This window comes from Ranitomeya imitator, chromosome 3, assembly GCF_032444005.1.
Source record: "Ranitomeya imitator isolate aRanImi1 chromosome 3, aRanImi1.pri, whole genome shotgun sequence".
NCBI classification, from domain to species: domain Eukaryota; kingdom Metazoa; phylum Chordata; class Amphibia; order Anura; family Dendrobatidae; genus Ranitomeya; species Ranitomeya imitator.
The window spans coordinates 766,795,541-766,810,280 of record NC_091284.1 but is presented as its reverse complement, the minus strand read 5'-3'; the positions used below and the strand labels follow the sequence as shown (position 1 = coordinate 766,810,280).

At 40.4% G+C, this 14,740-nt stretch overlaps 1 protein-coding gene across 3 annotated transcripts in view; it reads right to left on the bottom strand.

Annotated features, from left to right (window-relative positions):
* Positions 1–1,564: 1,564 nt before the first annotated feature.
* LNX2 (ligand of numb-protein X 2) overlaps positions 1,565–14,740 on the bottom strand; it is a 217,254-nt gene continuing 204,078 nt past the window's right edge. For all 3 annotated transcript variants that reach the window (XM_069759035.1, XM_069759036.1, XM_069759037.1), the window contains exons 9-10: positions 13,288–13,446; positions 1,565–5,846 (exon numbers count right to left, since the gene is read on the bottom strand). In XM_069759035.1, the coding sequence (XP_069615136.1) occupies positions 5,711–5,846; positions 13,288–13,446 (295 nt within the window). In that variant the 3' untranslated portion in view covers positions 1,565–5,710. The remainder of the gene's footprint in view (positions 5,847–13,287; positions 13,447–14,740) is intronic.

The following is a 14,740-nucleotide window of genomic DNA, read 5'->3' as shown; positions in this document are numbered from 1 at the left end:
GAATTGTCAAGCAATAATTTTTTTATTTTTCTTTCTGACAAAGAAAAATTGTCAAAATTGAAAAAAAAACCAATGCTTTCAGACCTCAAATAATGCAAAGAAAACAGGTTCATAATCATTTACAAACAACAATACTAATGTTTTAACTCAGGAAGAGTTCAGAAATCAATATTTTGTGGAATAACCATGATTTTTAATCACAGCTTTCATGCGTCTTGGCATGCTTTCCACCAGTCTTTCACACTTCTTCTGGTGCAAAAATGTAAGCAGTTCTTCTTGGTTTGATGGCTTGTGACTATCCATCATCCTCTTGATTACATTCCAGAGGTTTTCAATGGGGTTCAGGTCACGAGATTGGGCTGCCCATGATAGGGTTTTGATGTGGTGGTTTCTTAATTTTTGCTAGAGCTGTACAGATGATGTGACCTGCAAAAAAGCTCCAGTTTTGTCCTATCTGTCCAAAAGGACATTTTAGCAAAAGCTTTGTGGCTTGTCAATATGTATTTTGGCAAATTGCATTCTCGCTTTTTTAAGATTTGCTTTCAACAGTTGTTTCCTCTTTGGTCGTCTTCCATGAAGTCCACTTTGGCCAAGACAGTGACGGATAGTGGCATCTGACACCAATGTACTTTGACCTTGGAGTTCACCTCCAATCTCTCTGGAAGTTGTTCTGGGTTTTTCGGTTATCATTTGCATTATCATTCTCTTCAATTTGTCTTCAATTTTACTCTTTCAGGGATGTTGGCTACAGTCCCATAGACCTTAAGCTTCTGACTCTCTTGAGACAGCACTCTCCTTTGCTTTGTTTGGTACACGTTCAGTGTGGTACACACCATGATACCAAGCAGCACAGTAACTACATTACACTGTTTAAATAGACAAGACTGACTACTTATAAGTCTGTAGACACCGGTCATGCTAAGTACAGAACACACCTTAGTTTAACATGTCCATATGGTCAAATTGTTGTCAGTCTTTTTTCAAAGGGTACCATCATTGTTGCTAGGTTTTATTTTATTTTTTTGTTGACCCACAATTCAAAAGCAATCTGATTTTCATTAGTTGATATTCAGTAAATTTAAATTGAAAATTACTTTTTTTTTTTTGAGTTTCAAGTTTTCTTAGTGACCATTGTGGGTTTTTCTTGCTTTAACAGAAGGGTACCAACCATTTTGTCCATGTGTGTACTGTATATATTGGTTACTGCTGAAGGGAATAGCATTATCTACTACGCTATTCCATCCCCTATCTTGCGGTATAGTGACTGATACCAGCCACATGGAGGGCAAAACGTACTTGTTTTGACCACAAAGGGGCTAAAATAGCACTATGAATATGCTTGACATGTTCACTTGGAGCTTTATCGGTGTAAAGTCAACATAGTCTAAAGAGTATGACCAGTTTTTTTTAAAGCCTACCAAATGTATGATGGCAAGACATTGGTGAAATATGGAAAAAAAATCTGACTGCGGGATTAGACTACACAGAGTTTGTTTGCTGGCGTTACCATGAAAAAGTATAGGTCTGCACTGAAGCTGTAGACGTAACATAATATTTTCAAAAATAAATATTTTCAAAGTCACTTTATTTCTTTTTAATTTTATCTACACTGAAGCAACAAAAATGGTAACAAAGGTGGACCTTTAAAGTATACTTTATAGTAAAAGCAACCAATTGTAGTTTGAGATAACATGAGTATGTAGCCTACAGATACTAATTCTGCATGGGAACATCATAGAGATCAATAGCATTTCAGTACTTACATCAGCACTGTTAATGGCAGCTGTGGATGCTGAATGAAGGTGATGTCCTTTAAAGATGACCCATCCGCTCTGATGACATTTCTACTTTAGTAAATGCTTGAATTCTACATGAAATTACAAATCTGGCGCAACTTTCCTTAGAGCTCTGTGTTGTGCAGTTCCTCTGTTATTTTTCCCGGAAGTTTATGAATAAATTGGGTTATAGGATGTTTTGCCCCCAGCAGTTCGCCCCCAGCAGTTCACTCCCGGGTACATTTTGACCCCGCACATTTCGTCCCCAGCATTTCGCCCCCAGGATATTTCGCGCTGCACATTTCACCCCCACACATTTCTCTCCCAGCAGTTCGCACATTTCGCCCCCAGCAGTTCGCCCCCGGAGGCCTTCTTCTGCTCATCTTTGCCTGATCTTCTGGCTATGTGGGCTGGCAATCAGTCGCCATGCTGGATCCGGAGGCCACCACGAGTCCTCTCCTTCCCAGCTTCCTCATCTTCTGCCTGATCTCATCGCGGCACTGCGCATGTGCAGCAGTGTCTTGGTGACGGGAGAGGCATCATGTCAGTGAGCGGCCAGGAGACATTCGGCCTCACTGCTGCGGCATTCATCATGCTTCATGGATCAGTGATCCAGGCAAGGTGAAAAGACAGCCAGAAGCAGAAGAAGATCCAGGCAAGATGAAAAGACAGCCAGAAGCAGAAAAAGACATCATGGGGAACCGCTAGACTGCACTCCGTGATCCAAGGAGCTGCAGCTGTGACAGGTAAGTATGTCAGTTTTGTTGTATTTTAGGGTGATAATACTCCTTTAAGGCCAGCCAGAAGAGACACTGGGTGAGCTGCTGAAAAGGCAGCCACAGGAATCCCCAGCAATTGGGGTCCTGTATATTTTACCCCAGGTATGTTCAGGGGGCGAACTACTGGGGGCGATGTTATGATACAGTGGTCTAGGAGCAACATGGAACGAGCTCTGAAGGACGTGGTAACTGTACTGCCCGCAGTCCCTAAGCTCAACACAACACTAGAAGTAGCCGTGGAATGCTCCTAACTCTCCCTAGGCATCTCGTCACAGCCTAAGAGCTAACTACCCCTAAAGATAGAAGCAGGAAAACTATCTTGCCTCAGAGAACATCCCCAAAGGATAGATTAGCCCCCCACAAATAATGACTGTGAGTGGAGAGGAAAAAGACATACACAGAATGAAACCAGGATGAGCACAGGAGGCCAGTCTAGCTAAATAGATAGGACAGGATGGAATACTGTGCGGTCAGTATAAAACACTACAAAAATCCACGCAGAGTTTACAAAAAATCTCCACACCTGACTAAAGGTGTGGAGGGCAAATCTGCCTCCCAGAGCTTCCAGCAAGACAGAATAAATTAACACTGACAAGCTGGACAAACATAGAAAGCACAGAATGGATAAGTTCACAAACTATGGACAGAAAAAAGCAAGCAAAAACTTAGCTTAGCTGAACTGGTCAGGATAACAGGGAACTCCAAAGAGATGTGAATCCAACCAGGAACCAATTACAAGTGGCACTGGCTGAAGACAGAGCAGACATAAATAGCCGAGCAGAAAAGACGATCAGTAGAAGCAGCTGAAGACAGCTAACTCCAAGGAGCAGCCATACCACTTGAAACCACAAGAGGGAGCCCAAGAGCAGAACTCACAAAAGTGCCACTTACAACCACCGGAGGGAGCCCAAGAGCGGAATTCACAACAGGGCGACATGTGCGGGGGCGAAACGTCCTGGGGGCCAAATGCTGGGGACGAAATGTGCGGGGGCGAAATGTACCTGGGGGCGAACTGTGGGGGGCGAACTGCTGGGCGCGAATCATCCAAATCCCAATAAATTGGCAGTTGGTTGTTACCAGTTGGGGAGCTGTGTCTCGAGTGTCAGACACTTTTTAGCTACATGCAAATGTGACTTTATCCTCAATCACAAATTTATATAATAATGAACTAGGTAGATTGGTAAATGAATAAAATGCCGCCTTTGTCTGTACATAGTGATTCAAGTATATAATGCCAAATAATGCTCATATAAGAAGGTGGTGGTCCACTCTTATACAGAGGCCCACCAAGGGATTCTCCTATTCTCCGGATGGCCAGTCCAAGCCTGTGTGTCTCTGACCACTCCATGACATTGTCAGTGCTACCAGCTTCATGCTGTGTAGGGACACGCTCCTTTAATAAGGGGGAATAGAAACACCCAGTTGTCAATTTATCCATATAAATAAGGAGGAACATAGAGAAATATCACAGTGCGCAGTTTTGAGAAAATAATGCAAGACTTACTGAAACAGACAAGTCAGGAGCAGTGACAGATCCTCTTTTAAGGGACCCTATCCACTTAAAAATGCTGAGGAGCTAATTAGATCATTTTATAGAAATTTGGAAAAAAATCAGGATAACTTGTAATTCATTTATTGAAATCCCTGCTCAATTTGTGCTTAGCAGTCATCTGGGAGGTCCTAATCTTCCATATACAGTATATTCAGAGATAGCTTTCAATCACTGATAAGGACCTCCCACTTGACTACTAAGCCCAAAATGAGCAGGGATTTCAGTGAATAAATTACAAGTTACCCTGAATTTTTTCCTACAAATCCATATACAATCTGCTCAGCCCCTCCATCTCTATAACATGCTGCATGTTCGATGTCACAGGTTCCTTTTAAAAGGAAATCAAATGGAATTTTTTTTATAGTGGGTGAGTTTTATGATTATATGATCCAAACATAATTTTATTTTTCTACGCGAGGAGTTTGCTAGTCATCTCTTGGGCTCTGTTCACATTTGCGTTGGGGAAATTTTTGGCCATTCTGTTATTTGTGATGGCAGAAGAAAAATCAGATTGACCCTACTGATACCGATAGAGACTGCCATTGTCATTTTAGATCTCATTTCAGTCGGAGGTCTTGCCACTTGTAGGAACAGATTCACAAAATGATCACATATACTGTATAAATGGAACAAGAGCAGCCTGCACTAAAGAAATACCCCTCGGTGTTGAAATATATGCCCCACAACACTCATCACAGAAACTGTACATCTTTTATTGTCTGGTAGGAACAGGTAGGGAAGCCCCAGGAGTCCCAATCTTGATTGAAGCAATATTACTTGTCTTTATGTCCGACCTTGTAAAAAGTCCACAAACACAAGCACGTCCAAATAGAAATATTGCAGTAAAAATATCAAAAGTTTATCAGACTAACAAAAAAACCACATTCGTTATCAGGTAGGTAAACCTTGAGATGAATCCCCTTGTTCTTTGACAGGATACACTGTATTAAATTGACACCCCCCCAAAAAAAAGAGAGAAGAAACAGTTATTGCACAGTACAAAACCCAGTTATGCAAGTTTTTGCTTTGGCCCTCAATATTGTTTGCATTTGTATTTTGGGGGAATTTTCAAAGCCACCACAGGCAGATGAATGATATAATTCTATCAGGACCCAAATTATTGGCAATGTCCCCATGAGGTAAACCAATAAAAAGGTCCCACAGCAGCACAAAAGTCTATAAAGAAATGCAGCAGGCGTTGGGTGGTGGATTCGGCTTTTACATTTACAGAGAAAAATTCAGAATATTACAGGTAATTTTGTTGCCGACAATGTAGCGAGGGCCATCGAACACTATAACCGTGGCACAAAAGAAAACCCCCCAAAACAAAATATTTTCTCAATGTCTTGACATAACCTCTACGGCAAAACTTTATTGTATATGAGCCGATAGTGCAGCACGATCTACAGACTCCCGTCAACATATGGTTTTATGGCTGGAAGAAAAGCAATGGCGCCTTGATTCTGGACCAGGTGAGCATGTCCGAGTCCCATGTGGATCACTTCTGAACATCTTTCGATGAAGTGATTGACGATGAGATAAGGAACAGCTCTGGACTAGATTGAGAGCACAGAAGATGTATCATCGCGGCATTAGAGAGTTACTTAGACCAGGCTACCGGGCCATGAGATCACGCTAAGTGTGACTTTGCTCCTTTGTTCTTTCAGCATTGGGACAAGAGCCGAGTGGCTCATTCCCACGGTAGATAAGCCATTAACTGCAACAATCATGTCTCCACACCTGTAATAGAAGATACATCACATGTAGTTAGAAATAAGAGGTTCGAAAGTCAATCCATTGGAAAAAAAGAAAATAAAAATAACAACAAACACGGGGAAAACATGCAAATTAGCTCTCTTCTGGAAGGAAAGATATTTATCTTGTTTGCATACCCTAGCGGATGTAACAACCCTATATTTCAAGGTCTAATCCCTATAACCTCTTCTTGTCGGGGCCAATATTCATTTTTGAGCTTTTGTTTTTTTCCTTCCAACTCATCCAAGAGCCATAGCTTTTATTATTTTTCTGTTGAAATAGATCTATCAGATTTTGTATTTTTGGGAGGCAAGTTGTAGTTGTAGTTGAATGGCACAATTCATTTTACTATATCATGTAATGAAAACAAAAGAGAAAAAAAATTACATGTTGTAAAAAAGAAAAAATCCCTATTGTATTTTTGTTTTGTTTTTATGGTGTTAATTGTGCAGTAAAAATGACCTGGCACTATGATTTTATAGGTAAGTATAATTAAATCAATACCAAACGTATATATTTTCTTTTTTATTTATGTGAACAAAATATAAAAATAACAATTTGAGATATATATACAGTGGGGCAAAAAAGTATTTAGTCAGTCAGCAATAGTGCAAGTTCCACCACTTAAAAAGATGAGAGGCGTCTGTAATTTACATCATAGGTAGACCTCAACTATGGGAGACAAACTGAGAAAAAAAATCCAGAAAATCACATTGTCTGTTTTTTTTATAATTTTTTTGCATATTATGGTGGAAAATAAGTATTTGGTCAGAAACAAACAATCAAGATTTCTGGCTCTCACAGACCTGTAACTTCTTCTTTAAGAGTCTCCTCTTTCCTCCACTCATTACCTGTAGTAATGGCACCTGTTTAAACTTGTTATCAGTATAAAAAGACACCTGTGCACACCCTCAAACAGTCTGACTCCAAATTCCACTATGGTGAAGACCAAAGAGCTGTCAAAGGACACCAGAAACAAAATTGCAGCCCTGCATCAGGCTGGGAAGACTGAATCTGCAATAGCCAACCAGCTTGGAGTGAAGAAATCAACAGTGGGAGCAATAATTAGAAAATGGAAGACATACAAGACCACTGATAATCTCCCTCGATCTGGGGCTCCACGCAAAATCCCACCCCGTGGGGTCAGAATAATCACAAGAACGGTGAGCAAAAATCCCAGAACCACCCGGGGGGACCTAGTGAATGAACTGCAGAGAGCTGGGACCAATGTAACAAGGCCTACCATAAGTAACACACTACGCCACCATGGACTCAGATCCTGCAGTGCCAGACGTGTCCCACTGCTTAAGCCAGTACATGTCCAGGCCCGTCTGAAGTTTGCTAGAGAGCATTTGGATGATCCAGAGGAGTTTTGGGAGAATGTCCTATGGTCTGATGAAACCAAACTGGAACTGTTTGGTAGAAACACAACTTGTCGTGTTTGGAGGAAAAAGAATACTGAGTTGCATCCATCAAACACCATACCTACTGTAAAGCATGGTGGTGGAAACACCATGCTTTGGGGCTGTTTCTCTGCAAAGGGGCCAGGACGACTGTTCCGGGTACATGAAAGAATGAATGGGGCCATGTATCGTGAGATTTTGAGTGCAAACCTCCTTCCATCAGCAAGGGCATTGAAGATGAAACGTGGCTGGGTCTTTCAACATGACAATGATCCAAAGCACACCGCCATGGCAACGAAGGAGTGGCTTCGTAAGAAGCATTTCAAGGTCCTGGAGTGGCCTAGCCAGTCTCCAGATCTCAACCCTATAGAAAACCTTTGGAGGGAGTTGAAAGTCCGTGTTGCCAAGCGAAAAGCCAAAAACATCACTGCTCTAGAGGAGATCTGCATGGAGGAATGGGCCAACATACCAACAACAGTGTGTGGCAACCTTGTGAAGACTTACAGAAAACGTTTGACCTCTGTCATTGCCAACAAAGGATATATTACAAAGTATTGAGATGAAATTTTGTTTCTGACCAAATACTTATTTTCCACCATAATATGCAATGTGATTTTCTGGATTTTTTTTCTCAGTTTGTCTCCTATAGTTGAGGTCTACCTATGATGTAAATTACAGACGCCTCTCATCTTTTTAAGTGGTGGAACTTGCACTATTGCTGACTGACTAAATACTTTTTTGCCCCACTGTATATATATATATATATATGTATATATATATATATATATATATATATAATTAATTTGTTTCAGCAATTTCTGAGATATGTAACTTTTGTTATTTTTCCGTTCATAGAGCTGTGTGACGACTATTTTTTTGTGTGGCAAGCTGATGTTTCTATTGATATCATTTTGAAGTGCATAAAAGTTAAAAGTCTTTTTTATGGCTTTTTGTTGCAATTTTGTAAAAATTCTGGTATTTAATTTTTTTTCTCTTTATGGATTAATTAATTAAATGTTTTGATAGATTGGACTTTTGTGGATGTGACAATAGCAAATATACAGTACTGATTTTATTCTATCTTTAATGCGGGAGAAAGGCTTGATTTTGAAATCTCATATTTTTTAAACTTTTTTTTTTACTTTATTTTTTTAGACTGTTTACGTGGACTCAACCCTGTGATTATATTGCAGTATATAGAACAAGTAATGTCCTCCTCGTTCAAGCCACAGGCTTAGCTTGCAGGATGACAAAGATGGCAACTATGACGGCCTTCATCAGGAATCCAACAGAAGCCTGTGTGCGCGCATTGCCAATTGCATAATTTAATTTCAGTCTCGAGTCGTTGCATTTACAGGCAGATTTAGGCTGTGTAACACAGCTGGTGTCTGCCAGGTATGGTGCAGGCTCAGATCCTGAGGCCGCTCCATACATGGAACCTGACGTAGGACACACTGTTATATAATATGATAGAAACGTTTTGCAGGGGTTCTGTGGGAATACAAAAAAAAGGAGAAAGAGGTAATTATAAATAAATACCTTTGATAATTATAAAATCACACTTGTTTTTGTATGGAAGTAATCGTTGTGAAACATCAGAAAGGCCGCTGCCTTGTTACTACTGACAGAGACTTGTCCTAGAAGGTTAGGACAGGTCAGGTCCCTGGGAGAATGTGCTGTAAGAAGATAAAGATCTGCTGCTGTCTTTCGGATGTACTAAAGTGATTACTTCCATATAATAACAAGCTTTATTTGCTAATTAAAGGTATTTAATAACTTATTTCAAGTTACAAATGATTTCTGTTGCCAGGGAACACTTTTAATGGCACTTGCAACATCACTATGGATATTATCCAAGACATACAGCTGCGTGAAAAAGTGTTTGCCCCTTCCTGATTTCCTGTTATTTTACATATTTGTCACACTTAAATGTTTCAGATCACCAAACAAATTTAAATACTAGACAAAGATAACACAAAATGCAGTTTATAAATGAAGGTCTTTATTATTAAATGAAAGAGAAATCTAAACCTATAGGGCCTTGTGTGGAAAAGTGATTGCACCTCCCCCCCTTAAAACAAAGTAACTGTTCTGTAGTTTATCACATCATTGAGAAGCGGAGTTCAAATTCCCTAGCCATACCCAGACCTAATTATTGCCACACCTGTTCTCAATCACAAAATCACTTAAATAGAACCTGCCTGACAAAGTGAAGTAGACAAAAAGATCCTCAAAAGCTAGACATCATGACGTGATCCAAAGAAATTCAGGAAGACATGAGTGATGGAGTAATTGAAATCTATCAGTCTGGAAAAGGTTATAAAGCCATTTCTCAAACTTTGGGACTCCAGTGAACCACAGTGAGAGCCATTTTCCACAAATGGCAAAAGCATGGAACAGTGGTGAACCTTCCCAGCAGTGGCCAGACGACCAAAATTACCCCTAAAGTGAGGCGATGACTCATTCAAGAGGTCACAAAAGATCCCACAACAATATCCAAAGAACTGCAGGCAACACTTGCCTCAGTTAAGGTCAGTATTCATGACTCCACTATAAGAAAGAGACTTGGCAAAAATAGCTTGCATAGAAGCGTTCCAAGACAAAACCCACTGATGAATATTAAGAAGGCTTGTTTTAATTTTGCCAGAAAACATCTTGATGATCCCCAAGACTTTTGGGAGAATACTCTGTGGACTAATGAAACAAAAGTTGAACTATTTGGAAGGTGAATGTCCCATTACATCTGGCGTAGAAGTAACACAACATTTCAGAAAAGGCACATCATGCCAACAGTAAAATATGGTGGTGGTAGTGTGTTGGTCTGGGGCTATTTTTCTGCTTTAGGACCTGGAAGGCTTGCTGTGATAAATGGAACCATGAATTCTGCTGTCTATCAAAAAATCCTGAAGGAGAATATCCAGCCATCTGTTCTTGACCTCAAGCTGAAGTACACTTGGATTATGCAGCAAGATAATGATCCAAAACACAACAGCAAGTCCACCTATGAATGGCTTAAGAAAAACAAAATTAAGACTTTGGAGTGGCCTAGTCAAAATCCTGACCTTGATCCGATTGATATGCTATGTCATGACCGTAAAAAGACGGTTCATGCTCGGAAACCCTCCAATGTGGCTGAATTACAACAATTCTGCAATGTTGAGTGGGTCAAAATTCATCCAGAGAGTTGTAATAGACTCATTGCCAGTTATCAGAAACAATTGATTACAGTTGTTGCTGCTAAGGGTGGCCCAACCAGTTATTAGATTTAGGGTGCAATCATTGTTTCACACAGGGCCCTATAGGTTTGGATTTTATTTTCCCTTAATAATAAAGATATTCATTTAAAAACTGCTTTTTTGTGTTTTCTCGCGTTATCTTTGTTTAATATTTGAATTTGTTTGGTGATCTGAAGAAACATTTAAGTGTGACAAACATGCAAAAGAATAGGAAATCAGGAAGGGAGCAAACACTTTTCCACACATGGTACACCCATCTATAGATAGCTGTTTCAGTGTACTGTACTTGCCCTTCATCTGTGCAGAGCAGGGTTTGCTTGGCTGATTTTAATATCAAATACATCAAAGCTTGTGCAATACTTTGACAAGATAAAACTAATTAAAAGGCATTTTCCATCTATGCTATTTTCAACTTTAGGGCCATCAGCTCTCTGCTAATCTGTCCTATGCAGACAGGTCTTCGTGTGTATAAAAAAACCGCTTGGCAATTTGAGTAAGAGATGTAGTTATGATGCTATAGAATGGGGGGGCACTGCAGTGGGAAGTAGTGGGAAGTAGCCCATTGGAGAACCAAACATAATTCCTAAATTTTATTCCTACTGCAATTTTTTTTTTTACAAAAAGAGCTGCAATTTTTTTGCTACCTATTTGGATTACATAAAGCTTTGTGATGATCACTGCTTATTCCACTTTTTCTCTGAGTGAGAGAAAGGGGCACGTTGAATAAAAATTATACATTTTTATAGAGTTCACAGAGGTAAGGGGGATATTTCAGTAGTTTGACTATATCAATGGCAATTAAGTTTTTTTATTTTATATTTATTTAAAAAAAAATAGGAAAAGACAATCTGGTGCTGTAAATAGATAAATGTGCTGCAGTCAACAGGTGAATGTGCTGCTGTAAACAGGTGAATGTGCTGCTGTAAACAGGTGAATGTGGTACTGTAAACAGGTGAATGTGCTGCTGTAAACAGGTGAATGTGCTGTTGCAAACAGATGAATGTGGTACTGTAAACAGGTGAATGTGCTGCTGTAAACAGGTGAATGTGGTGCTGTAAACAGGTGAATGTGCTGCTGTAAACAGGTAAATGTGCTGCTGTAAACAGGTGAGTGTGGTACTGTAAACAGGTGAATGTGGTACTGTAAACAGGTGACTGTACTGCTGTAAACAGGTGAATGTGCTGCTGTAAATACATGAATGTGCTGCTGTAAACAGGTGAATGTGCTGCTGTAAACAGGTGAATGTGCTGCTGTAAACAGGTGAATGTGCTGCTGTAAACAGGTGAGTGTGGTACTGTAAACAGATGAATGTGCTGCTGTAAACAGGTGAATGTACTGCTGTAAACAGGTGAATGTGCTGCTGTAAATACATGAATGTGCTGCTGTAAACAGGTGAATGTGCTGCTGTAAACAGGTGAATGTGCTACTGTAAACAGGTGAATGTGCTGCTGTAAACAGGTGAATGCTGCTGTAAACAGGTGAATGTGCTACTGTAAACAGGTGAATGTGCTGCTGTAAACAGGTGAATGTGCTACTGTAAACAGGTGAATGTGCTGCTGTAAACAGGTGAATGTGCTACTGTAAACAGGTGAATGTGCTGCTGTAAACAGGTGAATATGCTGCTGTAAACAGGTGAATGTGCTTCTGTAAACAGGTGAATGTGCTGCTGTAAACAGGTGAATGTGCTGCTGTAAACAGGTGAATGTGCTACTGTGAATAGCTGAATTTGCTGCTGGTTCAACAAGAAGGCAGCAATGTTGTTATAAGCACGGTGGCTCAGCGGTTAGCACTGCAGTCTTGCAGCGCTGGGGTCCTGGGTTCAAATCCCACCAAGGACAACATTTCCAATGAGTTTATATGTTCTCCCCATGTTTGTGTTGGTTTCCTCTGGGTACTCCGCTTTACTCCAAAGACATACTATGAGCCCCAAAGGGAACAGTGCTCACAATGTCTGTAAAGCACTGTGGAATTAATGGCGCTAAATAAGTGAGTAAAATAAATAACTTTAAAGTAGCATTCTAGCACCACGCACACGTGCATCAAAGGTGAGCGGTGCAGACGACGTTACTTCCACATAACCTGACAAGGAGCGTGCACAATTGGCAAGTACATTACGCATGTCCTATTCAAGTGGACAGGACAAGAGCATGGTGCCCACGTGTTGGCCGGTGTGTGGTGTTGTAACATCATCTATATATAGAGAAAAGGGGAGCAGCAATCCTCTGCGGTGGTGGCGTCAATTCAATCAAAGTTATTTTCCTCATATGTGATTGTAATAAACACACGTTTTTTGCAAGATATCCAGTGTGTGCCAAAGGTTTTTCCTTAAGTTGTATCATCATCGGCACCAGCCACCTCCGATGCAGTAGTCATCAGCGTCAGGAAACCCCTTTATCTCATGGAAGGCAATGCACCTGATCAAAAAGCATTACCAATCCAAGCAAAGACGGCAGACACACAAGGGTCTCACGTGACCCTTCGGCAGGTAGCTGCCGGACAGCGCCAGTATAAACTCTATATTGTAGTATTGGTCACCAGAAAACCTATATTTGATGAAATGTCAGATTTTTCTTTTATCCTCTCCCTACGTGTGCATTTTTGCAGTCCGCTATACTACTTACACCAGACTGGAGATTTTCTGGCGGCTTTTACACGTGATTGGAGAAAGCGCTATAAATATAGTTACTTTTCTGCCATTTATTAATGGTTTCAACATACAGATATCAGGTGGAGAGTAAAAATAGTCTCTGCTGTTGCAGGTGGCTTCCTCTGCTGAGTCATACTCACTTAAGGCGTCCGTCATAGTACGCAGGTGTCCCCAAAACTATGGTTTTAATGAAGAAGGGCTGATTTGTGTGGTTCTCCTCATAACCACCAACTATGCTAAAGCCCCAGCTGCCCAAACTGCTTCTTCTTAAAATGACATCATGGCAGCTATGCAGACAGCTAAAAAATGAAGAAAAAATATTAGGATATTTACAGTTTGCATTAGCAATGTGAAGATTAACTCTGCATTTATATTATATTTTGGTCAATATGTACTAAACCAATCGAAGAGTAGCTTTCTTCCAGACACAGCGCCACTTTTTTCTGCAGGCTGTGTATGGTATTGCAGCTTTGCCCTTGTTTACTTCAATGGGGCTAAATGTCAGACACAATCCATGGAATACAGAATACAAGCGCAGTATTATGAAAGAAAGCAGATCTGTTTCTTTCTGTCTCTAACTCCGTGTAGGCCACATGTAGTGATAAACACGTTTATGAACACTGTCTTAAAAGAAAACCATGCCTTGTTTCCCATAGCAACCAATCACAGCACAGATTTCATTTTACCAGAGCTGTTTAGGAAATGAAAACTGAGCTGTGATTGGTTGCTATGGGCGACAAAGACAATTTTTCTTTTTAGACAGTTTTGATCTTGTTACGGAGGTCTGCAATATGGTGACCATAGAATTTTCTCATTTTTTTTTTCATATGAAAATAAAATGTGGCATGTTTCATCACATGCTGTATTACACAAATGTGATCCCTAGAGGCATGACGTACAAAAGTCTCTCATAAACAACAATAACATGGTCCCATGAAGACTCTGTGTGACACCACAGGGCACATGGATGGCTCCTTAATGTTGATGGTCAAGTAAATAACAGAACCGTAACACACGGGCCGGATTCACACATCAGTGTGTTGTGGTCCGAGAACGAGGTCCGAGTACACACTGTAATGTTTGGACCGGCCGCGGGTCTCCTGCCCCAAACTAGTCAGCCTCATATAAGGCTATGAAGCTGCTTAGCTCAGGTCGAAAGACCCGCGGCCGGTCCAAACATTAACATCTGTACTCGGACCACAATCCGGCCTCAGTCTATGTTCATACCAGTGTATCAAAGATCATTTGGGGTTTTATTATCCAGAAAAAAAGGACAATTGTTCTTCAGATGGTAGCTGTATGACATCCATTTTTTTACACACCTATTGAAATCTATGGTTGAGAAGCTAATCTAAAAAAATGGATGAGACCAGCGCCATCTGTGATTTTTTTTCCACACCGTCTGTCAATCTGTCTAAAAATGTTCACGAGATTGGTCTGTGTGTGGTCTGCTTTCCACTGTGACCTGTCATCAGCAAAAATGCTATTAAGCTACAGATATGGGGTTAATCTGCAGGAAAATAGCCCAACTTTTCCAACCTTTCATCATATGAGACGCCTTCTGTCCTTTGTAATAATCTAGTGGCCATATTT